The sequence below is a fragment of the Geotrypetes seraphini genome, chromosome 17 (assembly GCF_902459505.1).
Source record: "Geotrypetes seraphini chromosome 17, aGeoSer1.1, whole genome shotgun sequence".
Classification (NCBI taxonomy): domain Eukaryota; kingdom Metazoa; phylum Chordata; class Amphibia; order Gymnophiona; family Dermophiidae; genus Geotrypetes; species Geotrypetes seraphini.
Genome location: NC_047100.1, coordinates 40,401,332 through 40,428,636, shown reverse-complemented (window position 1 = coordinate 40,428,636; position 27,305 = coordinate 40,401,332). Strand labels below are relative to the sequence as shown.

The 27,305-nt window shown below is 40.9% G+C and overlaps 1 protein-coding gene across 6 annotated transcripts in view; it reads right to left on the bottom strand.

Moving 5' to 3' along the window:
- DNAH1 (dynein axonemal heavy chain 1) overlaps positions 1-27,305 on the bottom strand; it is an 813,109-nt gene that overhangs the window by 16,820 nt on the left and 768,984 nt on the right. For all 6 annotated transcript variants that reach the window (XM_033926650.1, XM_033926656.1, XM_033926654.1 and 3 more), the window contains 2 exons: positions 25,318-25,524; positions 11,709-11,943 (listed from right to left, as the gene is read on the bottom strand). In XM_033926650.1, coding sequence (XP_033782541.1) covers positions 11,709-11,943; positions 25,318-25,524 — 442 coding nt within the window. The remainder of the gene's footprint in view (positions 1-11,708; positions 11,944-25,317; positions 25,525-27,305) is intronic.

Sequence of the window (27,305 nt, the reverse complement as noted above, 5' to 3'; positions counted from 1 at the left end):
CTATTCAGGTCCCTGAAGTTCTTTTTCAAGGAACCCAAGAATGGCAAAGAAATAGTAGCGGTGCAATTGGGGCAATAATCTTGCATTCATATAAACGTAGATAGGAGAAAACTTCTCTGCTTCTTCTTTTGAGTTTTCTATCTATACACATTGGAGATTATCTGCAGCGAGTGTTCTCCGAGGACAACAGATATATTCCCATTTGCGGGTGATGTCATCCACAGAACTTGGTATGGACAGACATCAATAAATACCACCTTCTCTTCTATCTTAATGTTCTTAAGTTTCACTTGTTGCTTATATCATTTGTTAGAAATCGGTTCTCATGTACTCAAGTTCCCAACATATACACCTGGCTTGGATTGAAAAGTTTGAGCTATCGGCATCTTAAACAGTATTATCGGGGTTCAAAAATCACCACAAAAAGAGGGGAACATTACATAAAGTGCACAGAGGAATGAAGGCGGTCAAAGAAAGGAGTCATCACCAGACATCACGCAGCAGGGGTTTTCCACACTCAAATTACACGGTACCGACGGAAAACATTTGTCACTCCTTATAGAATTGGTCCAACACAGAGAGTTTTGCAATTTGGGCATTGTTTTTTGGGCGGATCATGTAATCTTAGTCTGATGCATGCTGTTCAGCAGATACTTGGCCAGGTTGGACCTTTCCCCTCCCCCCCCCCCAATAAACAGTTGTTGCTTGATCGACTAGTGTTTAAAAATGAACAGCTATTATCCACATGGCACTTTTTGGCTGAGAGATTTTCAGAATGAAATACTGTTTGTTTGTTTTTTCTTTCATACTGTAAGTCACATCAATTATGGGTACTTGAAAAGGATATGAAAATGTATTTAAGAATTGTCAAACTTTGCTTGTATGTGGATAGTATCTGTGTTTCTGGTCTTCATCTACTTTGGGACTTATTAACTGCCCAGTCCACTGGTTGCAGAACCTAGGCTCGTGTCTTCCTAGGACCAGACATGTTAATCGTACCGTATACCTCGATAACGGATGGGAGATTTACACCAGCCTCTTAAGCACCACAGCAAGATGTCGTTTAATGATTTTGGCTATATGTTTAGTTTTTTTTAAACCAGTCGTTAATTGAAGCTAAGTTCCAATATTTTCATACACGATTCAGCCATTCAAAAGAGGCGTCTCTGCAGAGCTGGAATAGCTAGTAATAAGATAATGAACTAGTATGCAAACTGGTATGAATTTGCAACAAACTAGTTGAGTTTATTACCCCTTCAGTGATTTTTGACTTAGTTTTTTTAAACGGCTGGTACCTAGTAGGTGAGTGAGGGTTTAAAAAAAAAAAAAAAAAAAAAAAGATTATTGCTTATTTATTGGTATTTGAAAATTATAAGCAAGTACATACTTGTTTAGGAAATACAGAAGCAATGCTTAAAACAAGAATTTTACAGAAAAAAAAGGCAAAATTTACAAGCTTCCTTAGACCTCAATCCTATAACCTAGGTCGGAGGATCCAAGTGAATTTAAAGAAGAAAACAAATTCTGACAAACGGCTTAACAGTTATCCCACTTTCTATATAAACTGAGTGAGATTTATGTGTGCGTCTTGATGAGTTAAAAAGCTGGTACAAAACTAGCACTTGACCAACTTTTGGGATCTTTATTTCTATTACCACTGAGGTAAAAGTCTTGATAAAAATAATTTTATACCGGATGCACAATGATGTCTAAAATACATTAGCCCAAATGAATCCTTACAACTAAGAAGTGCTACGGTGCTAACTTGTAACACACACACACAGATGGTGTCCTTATCCCTCTAGGGCAGCTGTCTGCACTACTTTTTTAAGCAAAGGCCGTTTGGGGGGTCATGACACCAATAATACTTCTCGACATTCATTCCTACCATATCACCTGGCCTTGGTCACACATGCATAGATAAACCCTAGACAAATACAGAAAGACAAACGCTGCTGCATGCAGTACAACAGTGCAAAGTATAGACATCAGATGTAAATTGTCAAGTCTGACATAGTTCAATCTCTAAATAGGAAAAATTATTTTATTTTCGGTCTTTGTGGTCTGGTGATGAAAAGGGTAGTTGAGAAAAGGAGAGATGGTGGGGAGGGAAACGGAAGGTGAGGACAGAGATGGAAGATGGATGGTTAGCACGGCAAAAGAAGGAGACCCTCCCCCCCTGATCATAAGACAACCAGAGCCTGGGACCCACATGATTTGAATAACGACCAGACAACAAAAGGTAGAAAAAATTATTTTCTGTTTACAATATGTATCCTGCCAGAGATGCTGTTAGACCGTGAACGTAAGCTAGGATTTAAGAGAGAGAGAGAGAGAGAGGGAAAAGTGTTGGGATGTTTGAAAAAAAACAAAAAAAAACAAAACACCCAATTGGGCAGGAAAATCGAATTGAAAAATTAATTCAATAGGCTGAACTGAAATGTTTTTTCCTGAATCGGGCAGCACTACCGAGTACTGTACGCTCCACAGTTTAAACAAATTGTAACATACAGGAGACAGTAGAAAGGTTCTTAGGGACATCTGCAATAAAGTTAAATATTTTCTGATTTAGGAAACAGTATTCTGGCAGTTGTCATTCTTCACGTGTTTGGCCAAGGGGTGGATCGTTAGTGAAGCACAACAGAGGAGTTTAAGATTTATAATGGACGGACATGTGACTAACACCACTGAAATGTCAAAACTGGCAGCTGAAGAAACCAGAGGAGGATTAATGTTAACCTTCCATGTAAAGTTTAAAGGGATCAGTAGCGCAGGATGCTGACTTCTAGATACACTAGAAAGGTAGTTTCTCATTCTTCATTATGGTCTCGAGTTTTACAACCCATTTCTTAAAAACAAAAGACTATGGGATCATGGGATACTGAGAAAGCTAACCAGAAAATAAATGTAGAAACCCAACCAGGTCGTGCAGGTGCAAGACCGGAGGGCTAGGACTTTGATGGGAAGATAGGACTCAATTAGGAAACCGAGGTGGCATGGGGGCCCCTTCTGGTGATTTAGACAGGTCGTGACCTGTTTGGGCCGCCGCGGGAGCGGACTGCTGGGCAGGATGGACCTATGGTCTGACCCGGCGGAGGCACTGCTTATGTTCTTATTAGCTAAGATGCTTTCATGGACCGTTCCTGCTAACATTTTCTTTGAGTTTAATGTATTCTAGCTGGGAACAAAACCAAACATTTACTAGCATTATGAACTTACCACTAATGCTCGTTTTCTAATTGTTCTTTAAACTGATGGCAAAGTAGGGTTTCTTACGGCACCCAAACTTCTAAAAAGTAGGTAGCAGATTTTCTCTGTGAACTGTTAATAGTATTTATAGCTGTGCTCTTGTTTCTCTTCTCACCATCTAAACCAGGGGTCTCAAAGTTCCTCCTCGAGGGCCGCAATCCAGTCGGGTTTTCTGGATTTCCCCAATAAATATGCACGGAAAGCAGTGCATGCACATAGATCTCATGCATATTCATTGGGGAAATCCTGAAAACCCGACTGGATTGCGGCCCTCGAGGAGGGACTTTGAGACCCCTGATCTAAACCATCTTCCTGTCTCCACTGACTAATTAGCTCCAACCTATAGACCAGGGGTGTCGAAGTCAGTCCTCGAGGGCCGCAATCCAGTCGGGTTTTCAAGATTTCCCCAATGAATATGCATGAGATCTAGGTGCATGCACTGCTTTCAATGCATATTCATTGGGGAAATTCTGAAAACCCGACTGGATTGCGGCCCTCAAGGACCGACTTCGACACCTGTGCTATAGACTATTGCAATGACTCTGCAGTTAATGAAGTCTACTATGCTTGTGTGTGTTCAGTCTCAACCTGCTTCTACCAGTACCCAGACCTCTTTCCCTCTTTTGGGCTAACTTCTGAAAAGGAAGTAGCAGATAACTTTTTGAACTGTATGAATCTGACAAATGTTGTTTTGAAGTGTTAGCTCTGTTCTTGTTCTCACTCTCTCCATCATCTAAACCATCTTGCTGTCTCCAATGACTAATCAGCTCCAACCTGAAGTCTACTGAAATGACGCTGCACTTAATGAAGTCTACTTTGCATTAAACCATTAACTGCAGTCTCAACCTGCTAATGAGCAACACCCAAACCTCTTTCCCTCCAGCTCTCCTCTTTTGGGGCTAATTTCTGACTCTACATTTGAGAAATACTTATTTTACAAAGGAAATACTTAGGAAAGCACAAACAAAGTTAATATTTATTTAGAAGCACAAACAAACAAAGTTAAGACTTAGAAGCAGAAGCACAAATAGAAAGTTAAGACTTAGAAGCACAAACAAACTAGAAAGTTAATGCTTATTTAGAAGCACAAACAAACCAGAAAGTAGAAACAAACAAGAAAGTTAATACTTAGAAGCACAAACAAACCAGAAAGTAGAAACAAACAAGAAAGTTAATACTTAGAAGCACAAACAAACCAGAAAGTTAAGACTTACTTAGAAGCACAAACAAACCAGAAAGTTAAGACTTACTTAGAAGCACAAACAAACCAGAAAGTTAAGACTTACTTAGAAGCACAAACAAACCAGAAAGTTAAGACTTACTTAGAAGCAAACAAACAAACCAGAAAGTTAAACACTTAGAAGCAAACAAACCAGAAAGTTAATAGTTAGAAGCAGAAGCAAACCAGAAAGTTAATAGTTAGAAGCAGAAGCAAACCAGAAAGTTAATAGTTAGAAGCAGAAGCAAACCAGAAAGTTAATACTTAGAAGCAGAAGCAAACCAGAAAGTTAATACTTAGAAGCAGAAGCAAACCAGAAAGTTAATACTTAGAAGCAGAAGCAAACCAGAAAGTTAATACTTAGAAGCAGAAACAAACAAGAAAGTTAATAGTTAGAAGCACAAACAAACCAGAAAGTTAAGACTTACTTAGAAGCACAAACAAACCAGAAAGTTAAGACTTACTTAGAAGCACAAACAAACCAGAAAGTTAAGACTTACTTAGAAGCACAAACAAACCAGAAAGTTAAGACTTACTTAGAAGCAAACAAACAAACCAGAAAGTTAAACACTTAGAAGCAAACAAACCAGAAAGTTAATACTTAGAAGCAGAAGCAAACCAGAAAGTTAATACTTAGAAGCAGAAGCAAACCAGAAAGTTAATACTTAGAAGCAGAAGCAAACCAGAAAGTTAATAGTTAGAAGCAGAAGCAAACCAGAAAGTTAATAGTTAGAAGCAGAAGCAAACCAGAAAGTTAATAGTTAGAAGCAGAAGCAAACCAGAAAGTTAATAGTTAGAAGCAGAAGCAAACCAGAAAGTTAATAGTTAGAAGCAGAAGCAAACCAGAAAGTTAATAGTTAGAAGCAGAAGCAAACCAGAAAGTTAATAGTTAGAAGCAGAAGCAAACCAGAAAGTTAATAGTTAGAAGCAGAAACAAACCAGAAAGTTAATAGTTAGAAGCAGAAACAAACCAGAAAGTTAATAGTTAGAAGCACACAAACAAACCAGAAAGTTAATAGTTAGAAGCAAACCAGAAAGTTAATAGTTAGAAGCAAACCAGAAAGTTAATAGTTAGAAGCAAACCAGAAAGTTAATAGTTAGAAATACAAACAAACCAGAAAGTTAATAGTTAGAAGCAGAAACAAACCAGAAAGTTAATAGTTAGAAGCAGAAACAAACCAGAAAGTTAATAGTTAGAAGCAGAAACAAACCAGAAAGTTAATAGTTAGAAGCACACAAACAAACCAGAAAGTTAATAGTTAGAAGCACACAAACAAACCAGAAAGTTAATAGTTAGAAGCAAACCAGAAAGTTAATAGTTAGAAGCAAACCAGAAAGTTAATAGTTAGAAGCACAATCAAACCAGAAAGTTAATAGTTAGAAGCAAACCAGAAAGTTAATAGTTAGAAGCACAAGCAAACCAGAAAGTTAATAGTTAGAAGCACAAGCAAACCAGAAAGTTAATAGTTAGAAGTACAAACAAACCAGAAAGTTAATACTTAGAAGCAGAAACAAACCAGAAAGTTAATAGTTAGAAGCAGAAGCAAACAAGAAAGTTAATAGTTAGAAGCAGAAGCAAACAAGAAAGTTAATAGTTAGAAGCAGAAGCAAACAAGAAAGTTAATAGTTAGAAGCAGAAGCAAACAAGAAAGTTAATAGTTAGAAGCAGAAGCAAACCAGAAAGTTAATACTTAGAAGCACAATCAAACCAGAAAGTTAATAGTTAGAAGCAAACAAACAAACCAGAAAGTTAAGACTTACTTAGAAGCAAACAGACAAACCAGAAAGTTAAGACTTACTTAGAAGCAAACAGACAAACCAGAAAGTTAAGACTTATTTAGAAGCACAAACAAACCAGAAAGTTAAGACTTAGAAGCACAAACAAACCAGAAAGTTAATACTTACGTAGAAGCAAACAAACAAACCAGAAAGTTAATACTTATTTAGAAGCACAAACAAACCAGAAAGTTAATACTTATTTAGAAGCACAAACAAACCAGAAAGTTAATATTTATTTAGAAGCACAAACAAACTAGAAAGTTAATACTTAGAAGCACAAACAAACCAGAAAGCAGACGCAAACCAGAAAGTTAAGACTTAGAAGCACAAACTAGAAAGCAGACGCAAACCAGAAAGTTAAGACTTAGAAGCACAAACAAACCAGAAAGTTAAGACTTAGAAGCACAAACAAACCAGAAAGTTAAGACTTAGAAGCACAAACTAGAAAGCAGACGCAAACCAGAAAGTTAAGACTTAGAAGCACAAACTAGAAAGCAGACGCAAACCAGAAAGTTAAGACTTAGAAGCACAAACAAACCAGAAAGTTAAGACTTAGAAGCACAAACAAACCAGAAAGTTAAGACTTAGAAGCACAAACTAGAAAGCAGACGCAAACCAGAAAGTTAAGACTTAGAAGCACAAACAAACCAGAAAGTTAAGACTTATTTAGAAGCACAAACAAACCAGAAAGTTAAGACTTATTTAGAAGCACAAACAAACCAGAAAGTTAAGACTTATTTAGAAGCACAAACAAACCAGAAAGTTAAGACTTATTTAGAAGCACAAACAAACCAGAAAGTTAAGACTTATTTAGAAGCACAAACAAACCAGAAAGTTAAGACTTATTTAGCAGCACAAACAAACCAGAAAGTTAAGACTTATTTAGAAGCACAAACAAACCAGAAAGTTAAGACTTAAAGAAAAAGAAAGTTAATACTTAGAAGCAAACTTAGAAGCACAAACCAGAAAGTTAATACTTAGAAGCACAAACAAACCAGAAAGTTAAGACTTAAAGAAAAAGAAAGTTAATACTTAGAAGCAAACAAACAAACCAGAAAGTTAAGACTTATTAGGAAGGAAAACAGGGCAATAGTTAGTAGGAAAGGCTGAAGAGTAGAAAGGGCAGCTGAGGGGTGGCTGGGGAAACTTAGAAAGTTTCTTCAGCCACTCTTCAGTCGCCCTTCCCACTCTTCAGTCGCCCTTCCCACTCCTCTTAGAGCCTGCCCTCCCTCCCTACCCCCATCCCCACCCACCCCATTAACATTACTTATATACACTAAAAACCACACCCAACTAACTCTAACCACCTACAACCAATTAACCCTAACCCTATAAAAACACCCCAACATACTCACTACCAACCTTCCTCAGACACCACATAAACTCCAAAGGATAAGCAATTCACTAACCAACTTTTTAAGACAGTAGGGAAACCACACAAGCATAAACTCCAAAAGATAAGCAATTCACTAACCAACTTTTTAAGACAGTAGGGAAACCACACAAGCATAAACTCCAAAGAGGTAAGCACATTTAAACCAACTTTTTAAGAAAGTAGGGGGACCACACAAGCATAAACTCCAAAGGATAAGCAATTCACTAACCAACTTTTTAAGACAGTAGGGAAACCACACAAGCATAAACTCCAAAGAGGTAAGCACATTTAAACCAACTTTTTAAGAAAGTAGGGGGACCACACAAGCATAAACTCCAAAGGATAAGCAATTCACTAACCAACTTTTTAAGACAGTAGGGAAACCACACAAGCATAAACTCCAAAGGATAAGCAATTCACTAACCAACTTTTTAAGACAGTAGGGAAACCACACAAGCATAAACTCCAATTCACTAACCAACTTTTTAAGACAGTAGGGGAACCACACAAGCATAAACTCCAAAGAAGTAACCAATTCACTAACCAACTTTTTAAGACAGTAGGGGGACCACACAAGCATAAACTCCAAAGAGGCAAGCAAACTCAAAACAACTTTTTAAGACAGTAGGAGAACCACACAAGCATAAACTCCAAAGAAGTAACCAATTCACTAACCAACTTTTTAAGACAGTACGGGGACCACACAAGCATAAACTCCAAAGAAGTAAACAATTCACTAACCAACTTTTTAAGACAGTAGGAGAACCACACAAGCATAAACTCCAAACAGGTAAGCAAATTCAAAACAACTTTTTAAGACAGTAGAGGAACCACACAAGCATAAACTCCAAACAGGTAAGCAAATTCAAAACAACTTCTTAAGACAGTAGAGAGACCACACAAGCATAAACTCCAAACAGGTAAGCAAATTCAAAACAACTTTTTAAGACAGTAGAGAGACCACACAAGCATAAACTCCAAACAATAAGCAATTCACTAACCAAATATTGAAACCCCAACCACACACAACCCTAAAAATACCTAACCCTCAAATAAAAAAAACTACAATCACTAACCAACATTTTAACACATTACAGAAACCACACAAACATAAACTCAAAACAAAACCCTAACCACACACAACCCTAACAAACAATAACCCCCAGACAAACTCCAATCACTAACCAACATTTTAACAAAATAGAATGCATCACAAAAGACTCCAAAAACGGGTTATATCAAAAAGCCCCCCCCCCAATTTCCTTAATACAGATCACACCAAGATTATGGGACACTGCAACCCTCCACATTTTACTGTAAACTAAACTTTTTCTCTAAAAACAATGAAAAAGTGAAGTTTTCAGTTAAATATGGGGATTACAACCCCCCACAACAAAATCTCTATTAAGTAAAGTCAAGAGATTTCCCCCCCATAAAAACAGTACTTTTCTACACCACTCACTTTTCACCTGACACCCAGTAGAAGTACCACACAATAAACTCAAAACACTAAACAAAACCCTAACCACACACAACCCTCAAAATTCCCAACCCTAACAAACAATAACCCTCACACAAACTCCAAACACTAAACTAATAACTAACCAACATTTTAACACAATAGAGGAACCAAAAAGCCTTTCACAAGGTGCCCCATGAACGATTACTCCAGAAACTGAAGAACCACGGGGTGGACAGAGGCATACATAGATACTTCAGAAACTGGTTGGTAGGGTTGAATGGAAGCTACTCTGACTGGAGGAGGGTCACGAACATTGTTCCGCAGGGCTCGGTGCTCAGGACAAAGTGTGAGATAATAAAATTTGCAGATGACACCAAACTATTTAGGGAAACTCGGACTAAAGAGGACTGTTAGGAATTGCAAAGGGACTCGAACAAACTAGGAGAATGGGCAACAAAATGGCAAATGAAGTTCAACATTGAGAAATGTAAAGTATTGCATGTGGGAAGCAGAAACCCAAGATACAACTATACAACGGGAGGAATATCATTGAATGAGAGTACCCAAGAGAGGGACTTAGGGTTAATGGTGGACAGGTCAATGAAGCCGACGGCGCATTGCGCAGCAGCCACTAAGAGAGCAAATAGAATGCTGGGTATTACAGCCAGGACAAAATAAGTTATCCTGCCGCTGTATCGGGCGATGTGTCCAGTTTTGGTCACCGTACCTTAAGAAGGATATGGCGTTACTCGAGAGAGTTCAGAGAAGAGCGACACATCTGATAAAAGGGATGGAAAACCTTTCATACGCTGAGAGATTGGAGAAACTGGGTCTCTTTTCCCTAGAGAACAGGAGACTTAGAGGGGATATGATAGAGAGAGTAGAGAGGGACAGATTCTTCAAACTTTCAAAAAATAAAAGAACAAGAGGCCGTTCGGAAAAGTTAAAAAGGGACAAATTCAATACGAATCCCAGGAAGTTCTTCTTTACCCGACATGTGGTGAACACTTGGAATGCGCTTCCAGAGGACGTTATAGGGCAGAATACAGTACTGGGATTTAATAGAGGATTACTGCTCAGGTCCTGAACTGCTGGGCAAGATGGACCTCAGGTCTGACCCAGCAGAGGCATTGCTTATGTTCTTAACCACAAAAGCATTAAATACAACCCTGGCCCAGCTACCACCCAGTTTCTATTCCTCCCATCTCTCCTTCCCATCCAAAAACAAACCAGCAGCAATCTACACAGCCTTCTATCACCCGAGCATTCCTCGTGACCTCTTAAGACACAATACGATAAAAACCTAAACAAATGAATCAGTTCCTGAGTTACCGACACATCTGCCTAGTTTAATTCATTTTTTTTCTATAGCACAGATATTTACAATGTATTACACAAGCAAACTAACTGTGCCATGAAAAAAAAAATCCCTCCCCGACCCAAACAAACAATAAATAAAGCCTACTCCCACCCTCCTCCAACTCAATAACTTGTATTAAAACACCATTGCCAGAAATATAACAACTATTATACACATACATCATCAAACTTCCAAAATAAAAACCATCCTAATACCATCGCTACAATGCAACACCGTCCGCTTTCAAGGCAGCCTTCTAGAACATTAGCTTAAATCAATACCGGTTACAATAACTCCTTGGATTATTTTGCTGGATATTTGGAACTACAGAATTATGCAGTAAACACACAAGATGAAACCAGAATATCTAATGCACCTGAATGTTACCTACTCTGATACAAAAAGCGGTACCCTTTAACATTAATAATTATCATCACCTAGCTAACCTCACCTTTGTCTTTTCTTTTTAACTCAGCAGTATATCAAAAGAAAACAAACAAAAACTGATTCATTGCCTAGATAGAATTATGGAAAACATAGACAAATGTGATTTTAATGAGACAAAATCAGCATGGGTTTGACGAGAGAAATCTTACATCACAAATTTATTTGACTTCTTTAAACCTGCAAATAAACATGTACATAAAAGTGGCCCAATTCATGCAGCATATCTAGATTTCCCAAAAAGCTTTTGATAAAATTCCTCATGAAAGGCTCCTGAGAAGAAGTTCTTCACCTATAAACTCATAAAAAACTGAAATTCTCTTCCAGATGCTGCCATAGAGGAAAACACTCTCCAAGGATTCAAGACAAAGTTACACAAGTTCCTGCTGAACCAGAACATACACAGGTAAGACTAGTCTCATTTAAAACACTGATCTTTCACCCGAGGGCCACCGCATGAACAGACTGCTAGGCACAATGGACCTCTGGCCTGACACAGCACCGGCAATTCTTATATACAGCTTTACAGGCAGACGGGTACCATGACATACCGCCAATATTTGGTATTGTCATATCTTCAACTTCACTTCACTGTAAAAGCTCTCATTGCAAATCTTAGCACTACCTCACAGTACATGTCTGCCTGTAAAGTTGTACCCTCAGCTGACTTTGTTTGTGCTTCTTAAGTATTAACTTTCTGGTTTGTTTGTTTGTTTGTGCTTCTGCTTCTAAATATTAAAAAAGCAGCAGTTGGATTCCTAGGATCTCAGCTCACTGCTCTAAAATATTAAGTTACTTCTTTACTTCAGCAGACTCTTACCTGCACGGGTTAGGGTCTTGTAGATGGGGCACAGATAGAAACCCATCACTGGCATCTTGCGGTTTGGAACAGGAATTAACCAAATTACGGCCATCTCTGTATAAAGCTCTTTGGGTCGTGACTCAGATAACAGAGAAGTGGTAGGATCCCAGCGTGCTCCTTCGAGGTACAAACCGTGAATAAAGCAACCTTCGGGGGGTCTCTCCTTCAACTCTGCTACTGACTGGCTCATGACCTGATAAAGAAAAAAAATGGAGAGAAATGTCACTATTTACAAAAGTACATGCAAAGAATCTATCGGTAAAAACAAACAATCTAAAAACATTCTTTGCGACTCCATCCGCATTTGTACTTGGCGGACCCGACGCGAACCGTGTTTCAGACCGAGTACGAGACAAACTCTGGAAAAAAAATGCTACGACTTATAACTGACTGAACATAGTAAAGGATCTATGTCGGGGCCACTTGATAACAATGACCATAACGTGATCATATTTGATATAATATCTGGAGTAAGTACACACAGGAAATACAATATAATGCCATTTAACTTTAAAAAAGGACATTATGATAACATGAGGAGAACAATAAAAAATAAACTTGAAGACCAGTTGTAGAGATTATTAAAAAATACCATCCTGGAGGGCCAACGCAAAGGAAGAAAGACCAAACAGCAGCTGGAGTAGTTAACAACGAGTGAGATCAACTTCAAAGCCAAAAGAATATCCTTCAAAAAGCGTAATAAGAAAGATCCAAATGAAAATAATACGAAACAACATAAGTAATGGCAAGTGAAATGCGTAACACCGATAAAGAAGGCAAAGAGAGACCATGAAAAGAAGATCTCATTGGAGGCAAAAACACATAATAATAGGAAAAAAAAACATTTAGATAAAATAATCCGTTAAATTACTAGTTGACCGAGAGGTAAAAGAGGCATTCGGAACCGACAAGGCCGTAACGGTAAGATTAAATAAATTCTTTCCTTCGGTCTTCACCGAGAAAGATGTAGCAGAGATACCGCTTTTTCTTTCACTGCGCGTCAACCCAGAATAAGTTTTGCCTTCAATTCACAGATTTCAATTATATTAAACAAACCGTTTTGTTCTCCGTATGACGTAGCATATCTCCAAAACACAGACCGTGTCAGATCCAGATTCCGTGTACATGAAAGCCGTTTCTTGGGATTACACTTTTGTATAGATTTAAAAAAAAACAAAAAAACAAACAATTCCTATACCTTGTAAATTGCATTATGTAGTCCAGGGCTGCCCAAGTCCGATCCTTGACATCTACTAGCAGACCAAGTTTTCAGAATATCCACAATGAATATGCATGACACAGAGACAGATTTGCATACCAAGAAGGCAGTGCAGGTAAATCTCTCTCATACGTATTCATTGTGGAAAACCTGGCCTGCCAGTAGATCTCGAAGACCAAACTTGGGCAACCCTGATGTAGTCCTTTTTTTTTTCTTTTTGGTGTTTGCCTTCTACTTCAGACTTCCTGGATTTCTCTTGGTTTTGTTTTGGAGAGATACCATTGTCACAAATGGTATTCAGTGGTAATGAATCAGAGAAACAGAAACAAATCTCTGTAAACCTGGAAGATGTAATGGGAAATTGACAAATTGAAGAGCTTTTAATACAGTTCATGTGAATTTGAAGAAATAAAGGACAGTCGAGAACACTGTGTTTCATCCGGTTTGTTTTTTTTGTTGGATTTCTCCTTTTTCTGTGGAACATTAGGTCTTCCTGTGTTTTGCTTTTCACAGCAAATAGCCTGGACCGCATGGTATCCATTCTAGAATATTGATAGCAGAGCTACTGTTAGTAATTTGTGTTGTAATTATAACAAAAGGTACCGACTAACTGCACGCTTACTTGAAAAACAAAACAACAATGTCAGTTGGGTTCTATAACCTATCACATCGCAACAATTTGTGTTGTGAATACCTCACACTGTTTATTTTGGCTCACTCGCTTAACAACCCTAATCATTTCGTCATATTATGGTCTGGGAAAATGTACCAAGTCTTAGATTTCTTCACCTGGTTTCATAATAGCAATTTACAAATTACTTTCTCTTGCGGTGATATCACTCTTTCCTAGTATACCAGTAAATTAATTTACTCATTCTCAGATACATTCTGAAGTTTTCTTCATCGTTAAAAAAACATTCTGTTGGTCTCAAACAAAAATTCCAGATTTTCAGGCTAAATTCCAAAAACTAAATCTCCGACATGAGGTTACTGAACAATATAGCGGCACTAGAAAAGGTTTAAAGAGTGACCAAAATGACAAAAGGGATTAAACTCTTCTATGAGAAAAGAATAAAAAGATTAGGACTCTTCAGCTCAGAAAAGAGATAGCTGATGGGGAGATATACCAGTAATTAAAGTCTACAAAATCCCAACTAAAGTAGATCCATTTTACACTTCATTGAGTATATTCCCCTAGTCTTTATAATTTTTCACAAAGTTACAGGAAAATACTTTTAAAACCAATAGGAGGAAATCTATTTTCACTCAGAGAATAGCTAAGCGCTTAAAAGCATCACCAGAAGTTGCGGTAAGAGCAGATAACATAGCTGGTTTTAAGAAGGGTTTTGACAATTTCCTGGAAAAAAAAAATCCATAGTCTGTTATTCAAAGAAACACGGGGTAGGGGGGGGGGGGGGGAGATAAATCAGTAGCATGTAATGTCACTACTCTTTGGGTTTTGGCCAGATACTAGTGACCTAGGTTGGCCACCGTAAGAACGGGCTACTGGACTCGATGGACCTTTGGTCTGACCCAATAAAGCTATTCTTATGAATTACTAAACCCATGGAATGATTACTAAAACGCAGCTGACTTACCGATAGATCTGAAAGAGTGCTGAGTCAGAGGAGCAAGACTCACTGAGAGAAATACTTCTGTCCCACGCTACATTCATTAGAGAGAAACGGGTCCCGGTTTAAAGAGAAAGGAAAATAAACTTCTAACTTGATATTCTAAATTGTTACCACACCCTGCCGGCTAAGGTAAGCCTCTGTGTGTGGAACTATGAATTTATTTCCAAGGCATGGTAGCGGCTAGACAAATGAAACCTGTGTTTATTCCTGTAACTCAAAAACTTAGTTCTATTTTTTATCAGTTAAAAAACTGTTCCCTGTACCTGTGAGGGAAACAAGCATAGCCAGTATGACAAAAGCTTTCCGTTTACTTGTAAAGTGTGTCCAGAGTTAGTCAGCGGGAACCTCTTCTACAGGACTTATTCCGTTCCCTCTTACGTATGATGGCCTGTATAGGGAATGATAAGTGTCTGTAGTAAAGAAGAAACTGACCCATATATCCTCTAGACATAGAACCTTACTAAGGGTGACTAGATTCTTATTTTTTTTTTTTTCTTTTTTTTAAGAGGCAACAGAGATCAGATCCACCTAAAGTCAAGGATTTGGAAATAACTGGCAGCAGTTATTTTTGATTTTCTTTTATGAAACACCAGGCACTGGAAAAAAAAAATCAGGACTGCAGTAGGAAAACTGATAGTGAAACGAGACACAGGTGTAGAAAGCGAGGAATGGCGAGCCTGGAGAAACTAAGGCTAGATGCACAAAAGTCACCAATTCTGTAACGATCGTCGCTAAACCGTTTCGCGACCAATTTTATTTGCTGACCTGATGCCCAAAACGGCCCAAATGTTTTACTACTTGATTGCTCATTCTTTGATGCTCTAACATCTCACAAAAAAAAAGGGATCGCTCCTATTGACCTAAACAAACCCAACAAGTCTGCCTGTTTTTGTGTGGTTTTTTTTTTTGGAGGGAGGGTTTCTGACACCGCTAAAACACTTATCTGAAGAGACCTTGTAACCCCGCAACAACTGAAGTATAACCGGATGGTTCTGTGTGCGTGCATGCGTGCGTATCGTCCGATAGGGCAACTCCAACTGGAAGCGGTGGTCTCGAGCTGCCGCCTTCCCTACCCAGTTAGCTCGGGACAGGACTTCTTACAGCTTGGATCTATAGCAAGGCTCAGCTAGCTCTGAATTCCCTGGGAGGTGAGACGAAGCCTCTTCGGAAAATTTTTCCCAGGAGGAGAAAGGAGCTCTCAACTCCCCGCTGGCAAGAAACCCCCAGTCCACATCGGTGACCGAGAACCAGTAATTGTGGAGGTAAAAGCCAGCTTGCGACAGAAGGCAGAAAAAATTCCCCTGTCGCAAAGACAGATAGCCTCCTCGACACCTGTCAAAGCATGCCTACTTCTGAAAGGGGGAAAAGGCAAAGAAATTCACCCGGTGGGCTGAGGAGTCATGAAACAAGGGGCCACGCTACAGAGTCTACAGAATAAGAGTCAAGCCTCTGCAAGAACTAAACCGGTAAAAGAAAGAAAGCTGCCCAAATAGACTCTCAGACTGACTTAAAGAGGTGGTTTCCCTTTCTAGTTTGCTTGCAAAGATACCGTAAGTTCTGGTGGCAAACGGAGATCTAAAGCTTTCTCCTCCTTTGATTGAAATAGATATTAGCGTGCTCTGATGTAGAATTGGTTGTAAGTTGGGTTCTTTTCACCAGTATGAACGTTCAGTAATCGGTGAGAAATAAGAACATTTATTTGGGGAGAATATTATGGATAAATAGCAGGATTCCCCAAGGGTCTGTGCTGGGTCCACTGCTTTTTAACAAATTTATCAATGATCTAGACGTAGAAATAACTCGTGAAATCGTTGAATTTGCTGATGACACAAAGTTGTTACATTGCAAGAGGATTGTGAAAAATTGCTAAAGGACCTCGGGAGACTGGATATCTAAATGGCAGATGACATTTAATGTTACAACCTATTGCAAAATGATGCATGTGGGGGGAAAATGACACCTGAATTATAGCTATATGATGCAGGTTTCTTCTACATTAGGAGTTGCTGCCCAGGAAAAGGATCTAAGTGTCAAAGTTGACGACATGTTGAAACCCTCAGGGGCGACAGCTAAGAAAACAAACAGAATGTTAGGCATTATCAAGAAAGGATTGCTCCATGGTGTGGCCACACTTCAAATACTGTGTAAAATTCTGGTTGCTATATATATAGTAAAATTCATAGCCAGTAGAATGGGTTGTTTTTTGTGGGGGGGGGGGGTTTGGAGGGAGGCAAAGCTCTGCCCCAGATCCCATCCCCATAATAGTACTAATTATAATACCATTTTCTATTCATTTTTCATATATACATACAATATAATCTTATCAACAACGACACATAATGGTTAACCGTGACATTAAACTACACAAAGCACACTGAATGCTTCTCAACATTCATTCCTACCCCTAAGCAAATAGAGGACCGCAAACTAAAAGTACTAATATATACAAACAAAACCCTAAGACACAAGACTCTGCACGCGGTGCAACCCCAGAGAAACGCACTTCTTCCTGAACACTGCAAAATATAGCCAACAAATATAAATTCTCAAAACTGACGCATTTCAATCGCTAAATTGAAAACAACATCAAATCATTTCCCCTACCTTTGGTGTATGGTGATTTTATTTATCTAACAATCTTTTCCCAGTCTTTGGCTGTACTTCCTTCTCTCTGTGCTCTTTACTGTATATCCGAGGCCGCCTTATCCGTTTGCTGTTTTTCTCTCCTTCTTCACTTTCTGCCCTACATCCATCTTTACCGTTAACTTTTAACATTCAACTTTCTTCTCAAAATCTACTTTTCTGTGTCTTCCTTTCCCATCTCTCCATGTGTACCGTCACCTCCCTCTTTCTTCTCCCCCCTACTCCCATCTATCCGTAAGAAGCAATTCTTATCTCTTCCCTGTTTCCCCTTCCCCTCTATCCTTGTGCACCATCTCATCACTCTCAGACATCTCTGGCATCTATCTCCTTCCCTCCATTTCCTGTGCTCTAACATCTTTCACCTTTCCTTCCTGCAGTCTGGCATCTCTCTCTCTCTTCCTTCCGTCACCCTTCTCCGGAATCTGACATCTCTCCTCCCTCCATCCAACAATTTCCCCACGTATACATTATCTCTTTCCCTTCCGCACCACACACCTATGTCCAAGAATTCTCTTCCCTTACCCACCAGCAGCATCTCTTTCCCTCCCTTCCTTCCTAACCTCCAGCCTGCACTAACCTGCCTTCCCAACTCCCCAGCCCGTGCATCTGTCCTTCCCTCATTCCCAACCACAGCTCCTCCCCCCCCCTCTCAGTTGGATCCTGTGGTACAACCTCTCCCCAGTTCCCAACTCACCCACCTCTCCGCAGCCGGCGGCACAATGAAGCGAGCTTGCCGCCGGCCTGCCCTGGAAGCGTTCTTTCTACAGCGCTTCCTCTTCCCGCATTCACAGGACACTGTAGAAAGAACACTTCCGGGACAGGCCGACGATGAGAGACTCGTTGTGCTGCCGACTGCCCATAGATTTTACATTACAGCTGTGGGGAGATGGTAGGTGAGGGAGTTGGAAGAGCCATACTTCTGATTGTCAATTTTGGTGGAAGCCACGACCTCTGTGGCCTCCCTTGTAACGACGCCTATGGTAGAATTAGAAAAGATACAGAGAAAGACGAAGAAAATGATAAAAGGGATAGGGATAAGAAGTGAGATGAATGACATGAGCCTGTGGGAGACTTTTACAGGTTGTGAGACTTATTCTTGCATTTTGCTGGAGTTGCTCAAATCACGGGCTTGTGGAAACTGCTTTCAGTTCAGATGCTGAGACGCTAATGTGTGGCGTGCGAGTGTGTAGATTTCTTGCTCTGAAAAATTTTCTCAAGGACACCGACCGATGCTGTAAAGACAATGAGCTATTTAACAAGTGCTGAAAGAAAATGCAAGTCGGCGGGACGCTGATGTTCCAGAAGCTATGTCTGTCCAGGGAAAACCCCCCCCCCCCTCCTCCTCCTGGAGAAGAATGGAGGCGTTGGCTAGGAGAGGGTTAGATAGGCAGCTTGTCTGCTCCAATACGGTAATACATATTCACAGCCAGGGGAATGGCCTAAGACAAAGACACTTTCTTGTATAAAATCCAGGAGGGAGAGAGGACCGACTGGTGACCTGCCTCCCGGGAGCGAGAGCCAAGGACATCGTGGACAAAATTGGAAAGATCCTGGAAGGAGCGGAGACGGAAGAGACTACAGTAATGATCCACATCGGGACGAACGATGTCAGCAAGAGGGACTATAGAAGAAACACACTGATAGAACAGTTCAAGATTCTGGGAAGGAAGCTGAAGATGAGGACCCAGAAGATAGCATTCTCAGAGATCCTACCGGTACCGAGGGCAGATGTGAAAAGGCAGGAAGAACTACAATCAATAAATGCGTGGATGAGGAGATGGTGTGAGGAAGAAGGATTCCACTTCGTGAGGAACTGGACGACGTTCTGGGGCAAGAGCAAGCTCTACGGGAGAGATGGACTGCACCTGAGCGCAGCGGGAACTAGACTTCTAGCAAACAACATCAAGAGAGGAATAGAACAGGCTTTAAACTAACAAGAAGGGGAAAGCCGACAGTCGACCAAACGTCGATGATTCGGAAAAAGGTATCTTGTGAAGATACTAAGAAGAAAAAAGGCTGGGATGAAACAAGGGACAAATTACAGGAGTCGACTAACAAAGGAGAGGAGATTAGAAACATCATAACCAAAGAGAAGAATCTAATGACCGAAGCGCAGGGAAAGGAAATGAAGGCAACAAAATTCCATGAGCTAAATTGCATATATACTAATGCAAGGAGCCTAAGAAACTAAATGGGAGAATTAGAAGCCATGGCCATTGCAGAGAACATAGACATCATTGGAATCTCCAAAACATGGTGGAATGAGGAAAGCAAATGGGATACAGCACTGCCGGGGTACAAACTCTATCGCCGAGACAGATTAGGACAGAAAGGCGGTGGAATAGCACTATACATAAAAGAAAGCATACAATCGACAAGAATGGACACAGCAGAGACGGCCAACAAGCTAGAATCGCTATGGGTTAAAATACCAGGAAGGAAAGGGCCTGAAATAAAGATAGGTCTATACTATCGTCCACCCGGACAAACCAGGAGAAATCGATGAAGAAATGGAAGCCGAGATGAAGCGAGAATGCAAAAGCGGTAACACGGTTATTATGGGAGACTTCAACTACCCTGGGATAGACTGGAGTCTTGGAAGCTCAAGATGCGCTAGGGAGGCAGACTTTCTGGAGGCTGTACGAGATTGCTTCATGGAGCAGCTTGTTAGAGAACCGACGAGAGGAAATGCCACTCTGGATCTAATCCTAAATGGGCTAAGGGGACCTGCAAAGGAAGTGGACATAGTGGGACCGTTGGGATACAGCGATCATAATATGATCAAAGTTCAAGGTGGAAATAGGAATACTGAAAGGAAAGAGAACCATAGCGACAACTTTTAACTTCAGGAAGGGAAACTACAAAGCAATGAGAGGAATGGTAAAGAAGAAACTTAGGAACGCTTCCAAAAAATGGCATACGGTAGAACATGCCTGGTCCTTTTTCAAGAATACAGTGAGCGAGGCGCAAAATCTGTATATCCCCCAAATTCAGAAAAGGGTGCAACAAGAGTCGAACAAAAGACCCGGCGTGGATAACTAAAATAGTGAAGGAAGCGATAGGCAATAAGAAAAACTCATTCAGAAAATGGAAGAAGGACAAATCTGAGGGAAACTGGAAAGATCACAGAAAGTATCAAAAAGAATGTCACCGTGTGGTTCGAAAAGCCAAAAAAGAGTATGAAGAGAGGCTAGCCGGGGAAGCACGAAATTTCAAGCCGTTCTTTAGATATATTAAAGGGAAACAGCCGGCTAGGGAGGAGGTGGGACCGCTGGATGACAGAGACCAGAAGGGAGCGGTGAAGGAAGAGAAAGAGGTCGCAGAAAGACTTAACATGTTCTTTTCATCGGTATTTACAAGCAAAGACACAACCAACATACCGGAACCTGAACAAATCTTCAAGGGAAATCAAGCACAAAAGTTAACATCCATGGAAGTGAGCCTTGATGAGGTGCGCAGGCAGATAAGAACATAAGCAGTGCCTCCGCCGGGTCAGACCATAGGTCCATCCTGCCCGGCAGTCCGCTCCCGCGGCAGCCCAAACAGGTCACGACCTGTCTGAATCACCAGAAGGGGCTCCCTTGCCACCTTGGTTTCTCATTGAAGTCCTAACCCTCCGGTCTTACGCATGCACGACCTGGTTGGGTTTCTATACTTATTACCTGGTTAGCTTTCTATACTTGTGTTACATCCCAGCTCCTCCCTCAGTATCCCACGATCCCTTTATCCCTCAGGAATCCGTCCAATCCCTGTACCGTACTCTGCCTGATCACTTCCTCCGGTAGCGCATTCCAAGTGTCCACGACCCTTTGGGTGAAAAAAAACTTCCTTGCATTTGTTTTGAACCTATCTCCCTTCAGTTTCTCCGAATGCCCCCTCGTACCTGTTGTCCCCTTCAGCCTGAAGAATCTGTCCCTATCCACCCTCTCTATGCCCCTCCCCTGAGCCTCCTTTTTTCCAGAGAGAAGAGCCCCAGCCTATCCAACCTCTCGGCGTATGGGCAGTGTTCCAGCCCTTTTACCAGTTTCGTTGCTCTCCTTTGGACTCTCTCAAGTACCGCCATGTCCTTCTTGAGGTGCGGCGACCAATACTGAACGCAGTATTCCAGATGTGGACACATCATTGCTCGATACAATGGCATGATGACTTCCCGCGTCCTGGTTGTTATGCCCCTCTTTATGATGCCCAGCATCCTGTTGGCTTTTTTCGAGGCTGCTGCGCACTGTGCAGATGGCTTCAGTGATGCATCCACCAGCACACCCAAGTCTCTCTCGAGTCTGCTGTCTCCCAACAATGCCCCCCCCAATTTGTAGTTGAACAACGGGTTCTTTTTCTCTATATGCATGACCTTGCATTTTTCCACGTTAAAGCGCATTTGCCATTTGTTTGCCCAGTCTTCTAGCTTGTCCAGTTCCCTTTGCAAGTCCTCACACTCCTCCCTGGACCTAACTCTGCCGCACAGTTTGGTATCGTCTGCAAATTTTATAACCTCGCACTTTGCCTCCTTTTCCAGGTCATTGATAAATATGTTGAAGAGTAACGGCCCCAGCACCGATCCCTGTGGCACACCGCTTGTGACTCCCCGCCAGTCAGAAGATAGAAAAACTAAAAACTGACAAATCGCCGGGTCCGGATGGAATCCATCCACGGGTTCTGAAGGAACTAAAGGAGGAAATAGCAGGAACTACTGCAGCAAATTTGCAACCTATCTCTGAAAACAGGTGTGATTCCGGAGGATTGGAAAATAGCCAACATTACGCCCATATTTAAAAAGGGATCAAGAGGGGACCCGGGAAACTACAGACCGGTGAGTCTGACCTCGGTTCCGGGGAAAATGGCGGAAGCGCTGATAAAAGAAAACATCGATGAACATTTTGAAAGAAACGAACTTCTGAAAACCAGCCAACATGGTTTCTGCAGGGGAAGATCGTGCCTGACTAACTTACTGCACTTCTTCGAAGGAATTAACAAACAAATGGACAGAGGAGACCCCATAGACATCATATACCTAGATTTCCAGAAAGCCTTTGACAAGGTGCCTCATGAACATCTACTCCGGAAACTGAAGAACCATGGGGTGGACGAAGACGTGCATAGATGGATCGAAAACTGGTTAGAAGGTAGGAAACAGAGGGTAGGGGTGAAGGGCCACTACTCAGACTGGAGAAAGGTCACGAGTGGTGTTCCGCAGGGCTCGGAGCTCGGGCCGCTGCTTTTTAACATATTCATAAATGATCTAGAAACAGGGACGAAGTGTGAGATAATAAAATTTGCGGACGACACCAAACTATTTAGTAGAGCTCGGACAAAGGAGGACTGCGAAGAATTGCAAAGAGACTTGGACAAACTAGGGGAATGGGCAGAGAGATGGCAGATGAAATTCAATGATGGGAAGTATAAAGTATTGCATGTGGGAAGCAAAAACTCGAGGTATAATTATGCGATGGGAGGGATGTTTTTGAATGAGAGTACCCGAGAAAGGGACTTGGGGGTGATGGTGGACATGACAATGAAGCCGACGGCACAGTGCGCAGCTGCCGCTAAGAGAGCGAATAGAATGCTAGGTATAATCAAGAAAGGTTTTACAACCAGAACGAAAGAAGTTATCCTGCCGCTGTATCGGGCGATGGTGCGTCCGCATCTTGAGTACTGCGTCCGGTATTGGTCACCGTACCTTAAGAAGGATATGGCGTTGCTCGAGAGAGTTCAGAGGAGAAAGACACGACTGATTAAGGGGATGGAAAGCCTTTCATACGCTGAGACATTGGAAAAACTGGGACTCTTTTCCCTAGAAAAGAGAAGATTAAGAGGGGATATGATAGAGACTTACAAGATCATGAAGGGCATAGAGAGAGTAGAGAGGGACAGATTCTTCAAACTTTCAGAAAATAAAAAAACAAGAGGGCATTCGGAAAAGTTGAAAGGAGGCAAATTCAAAACTAATGCTAGGAAGTTCTTCTTTACACAACGTGTGGTGGACACCTGGAATACAATTCCAGAGGAAGTTATAGGGCAGAGTACGGCACTGGGGTTTAAGAAAGGTTTGGACAAATTCCTGCTGGAAAAGGGGATAGAGGGGTATAGATAGAAATTTACCGCACAGGTCCTGGACCTGTTGGGCCGCCGCGTGAGCGGACTGCTGGGCGCGATGGACCTCGGGTCTGACCCAGCGGAGGCATTTCTTATGTTCTTATCCCCGTGCTTTTGGCAGAATTTCTTTAGAGAAGCTGCGCCATATTTACAGAAAGAAATATGCCGGTAGTTTTTTATGAGTTTTTCCTCTTCTCTCCATTGTATATGGAGGGGACATGATAGAAACCTTCAAAATCCTTAAGGGCATAGAGAGAGTGAACAAGGACAGATTCTTCAAACTGAGGGGAGCCACAAGCACTAGGGGTCACTCGGAGAAATTGAAAGGGGACAGGTTTAGAACAAATGCTAGAAAATTCTTTTTTACGCAGAGGGTGGTGGACACATGGAACGCGCTTCCAGAGGAAGTGATAGGCCAAAACTCTGTACAGGGGTTCAAGAAGGGTTTGGATAGGTTCCTGGAGGATAAAGGGATAGAGGGGTACAGATAGAACTTGAGGTTATAGAAGTGGTCAGAAACCACTTCACAGGTCGCAGACCTGAGGGGCCGCCGCGGGAGCGGACCGCTGGGCGAGATGGACCTCGGTCTGACCCAGTGGAGGCAACTTCTTATGTTCTTCTTATGTCCAAACTGATTTCTGATTATTTCTGATTTGCCAAGTGCTGCTATAATACTTATTACTAGAATAAAAAAAAGTTATTTGTTTTGGAATATACAATGTAATCTTGTGGGTTTTATTTTTTCCTTCACGACGGATCCCCGGTGAGGTAAAGTAAAGCGGTTATTTTTCATTCAGAAGACTTCCCTATGAGGAAAGGCTAAAGTGGCTAGCTCAAGGCAGATAAGACAGAAGTGTATAAAATACCGAGTTGAGTAAAATGGGTAGATGCGATTCGCTTGTTTACCGTTTCCAACAATAATGGGACTAGGGGGAATGCAATGAAGCTACTAAGTAGTAGATTTAAAACAAAAACAGACTTGGACTTGGGGAAATTCACTGCTTATAGGATAAGCGGCACATATGTTTTATTCTTTGGGATCGTGCCAGCTATTTGTGACCCGGGTCGGTCACTGTTGCACACGGAATACTAGACTCGATGGAACTTTGGCCTGTGTCGGTACGGCAGCTCATATATTTTTCTATCCGATGACAGTGATTATCACCAATCTGGAGTTTGTGGGGGGGAAAAAAAAAAAGAAAACGTTTTACTGTGTAGTAGGTGCCTCTCCCGCTGGAGATACCTGCGTGGTGCGTTCTTTTGTTTAAAAAAATAAGGGGCACATGTAGGTAGCTTCAGAAAGAAGTGGCTGAGTAAAGAAAGAAGCTAAACATCCTGTTCAGGGTTCTGGGGCAGGCGTTTGCATTCAGAAGGGAAATCTGATTGCCAGAGTGGTGAAGAGTCCAAGAAAGAAGAGCTTGGAGCAGCAGAGGATGAGCGTGGAATTTTATGGTAGAAAAAAGTCCAGGAGGATGCTAAAGAAACCGAGAGAGTGAATCAAAGTGGTACCGATGCCTTTAGAGCAACGAGAAGAGAAATGCCTGAGATACAAACAGCAGTGCTGAAGTTTACAGTGTGCCCTATATAACCTTCAAAGAGTATAAATCTCAAACTCCAAAGAGTAAGAAAACTAATAGTGACCTCAGCAGTGCCCCTGTTAAGAATCGTTCTCTTTCAGACAGACTAACGCGCCATTTTCGTCATTAGTCATTTATACAGATTCTGATACAATTATATCCGAATATATTTACTTTACTTTTCTAAACTTTCATCGTGTTATGAAAAGGCAATACTCATCTTAGAGTTCAACAGCAGGAGCAGATTCAATCGTGTTTCACTATTTGCTTTCTCAATAACAGGTTCTTTATAAAGTTTCTTTCTTTTAAAGGGAATTGAGACCACGGTTGTTCCTGTCAAACATAGGTTTTGGTTTTTTTTGTCTTATGCTATGGCAAATGGATAGATTACATATACAACTCACCTTAAAGTTGAATGAAATTATATCGATAGAGATGACAGATTTCCTGGCAAAATTTTGCAGGGTTCCAGTCAGAAAAGCCTGTGGGAAGAAAAAACCACTAATCCAAAAAACAGGTGGGATTCCCTTCATGATCCATTTCTCTACAAACTCGATCCTTTGTAGCAGGTCCATCACCCATGAGGCTAAAGGTTTCAGAGAAGGGTAGGCCTGAGGAAAAAGACCAAAAATGTGCATTTGTTTATTGGACCTTTGAAGAAGGGCAGACTAGAAATATGAACAAATAAATAAAATGGATGATTAATCTCACTGCACTACAGCTAATAATAGATCCCACCTTTTACTAAGCTGCGGTAGAGGTTTCTATTGCGGCCTGGAAAGCTAAATGTTCCAATGCTGCTCTGATGTGCATAGAATTCCTACGAGCGTTGACGCATTTCACGCTCTGGCCCGTGGTAGAAACCTCTACTGCGGCTTAGTAAAAAAGAGGACCGTAGTAAAAGAGTAGATGATGGCAGATAAAAACCTGAACGGTCCATCCAGGCTGCCCGACAGTCACACTCGTTATCAACTCACGATGAAACCAGCAAAGAAAGTGATATAAAATACTTGATTCTGATCTTTCTGTGATTTACTGAACTTTGCCTGAGGAGAAATGAAGCCTAGTTTGGAAACAGAATTCAGTGATCGTGTAAACCTTAAGCAGACTCTGAACTCGTTGCCAAAATTGAATTGCCCTCGGAGGAATTTTCCATTCTAGCCACCGTTCTCAAAGGAGAGAGAAGAGGGTGAGAGCAAGAAAACGGGCAGAGTTTATTGACCTAAAAACTTTTTTAACCCGGTTAAGCTAACTGCCTTTCAGCAACAAATTTCACAGTTTTAATTGCACTAGGTGAAAACAATGCACCCGTACAGCATGATATCAGCAATATACTGTACTTGTAAATGGGAAAGTAGTTGAATGGACACAAATGAGCAAAGCTACACATCGATATCAGCGGAGTAATTCTGCAACCCTGTGGCTATTTATTAATAGAAGATCTGAAAGCACATTTCCAAAGAGAAACACCTACCCTCCCCCCTTCTATTAAACTACGCTAGCAGTTTATAACACAGAGAGCTGCGCTGAATGGCCCACGCTGCTCCAAACGCTCATAGGAACTCTATGAGCGTCGTGAGCAGCGCGGCTCACCGCGCTACAAACTGCAAATGCAATTTCGTAGAAGAGGGGGCTAATGAAGCGCACTGCCTGCCAGTTTGGCCTTTTCCTGGTACTATCCCTTTGCAGATACTTTTACCTGGAGAGGGGAAGGACTATTTTCAGCCACCTAATTTTATCCAGCTAACTGGCCCTTCCAACGTACATAGGGTTACCGTATGGCTCCAGAAAAAGGAGGACAGATTAAGACATCTGGGTTTTACTTCCATTGCATTCAATTGACGTTTTAAAACCCCAGATGTCTCTCTCTGGCCTCCTTTTACTGGACACCTGACAGAAAATGGGATAAATTTTATTACTAAGTCCAGTGCTAAAAATTCCTTATGAACAATAAATAGACGTGCACCAGATACAAGATAATATAACTTGTTTCACGTACAGAAAAAGAAAAAAAAAAAGTGTTTGTGCAGAGATTGAGAACAAGAGCAAAACAAGTTATATTATCTTGTATCTGGTGCACATCTATTGTTCTCCTTTTTTTTTCCTGGAGCCATATACTAACCCCAAATATACAAATGTTGGGAAATAAATTGTTTCTAAACTCAAGATCTTGCTTCCGACAGAAATATTAACAGAACCGATTTCATTTATAATGTACATTATATCACAAAAATGTTTAAAAAAAATATCTAATCGGTAAATAATAAAAAAGAAATACAGTACAAACCTTACGTCGTGAAATCAAAAGTATGGAAACCTTCAGATAACTAATACGTACTTTTAAAAAATAACCACAGATAAGTTACTTCTTTTATGTTCTTATATCAAACAT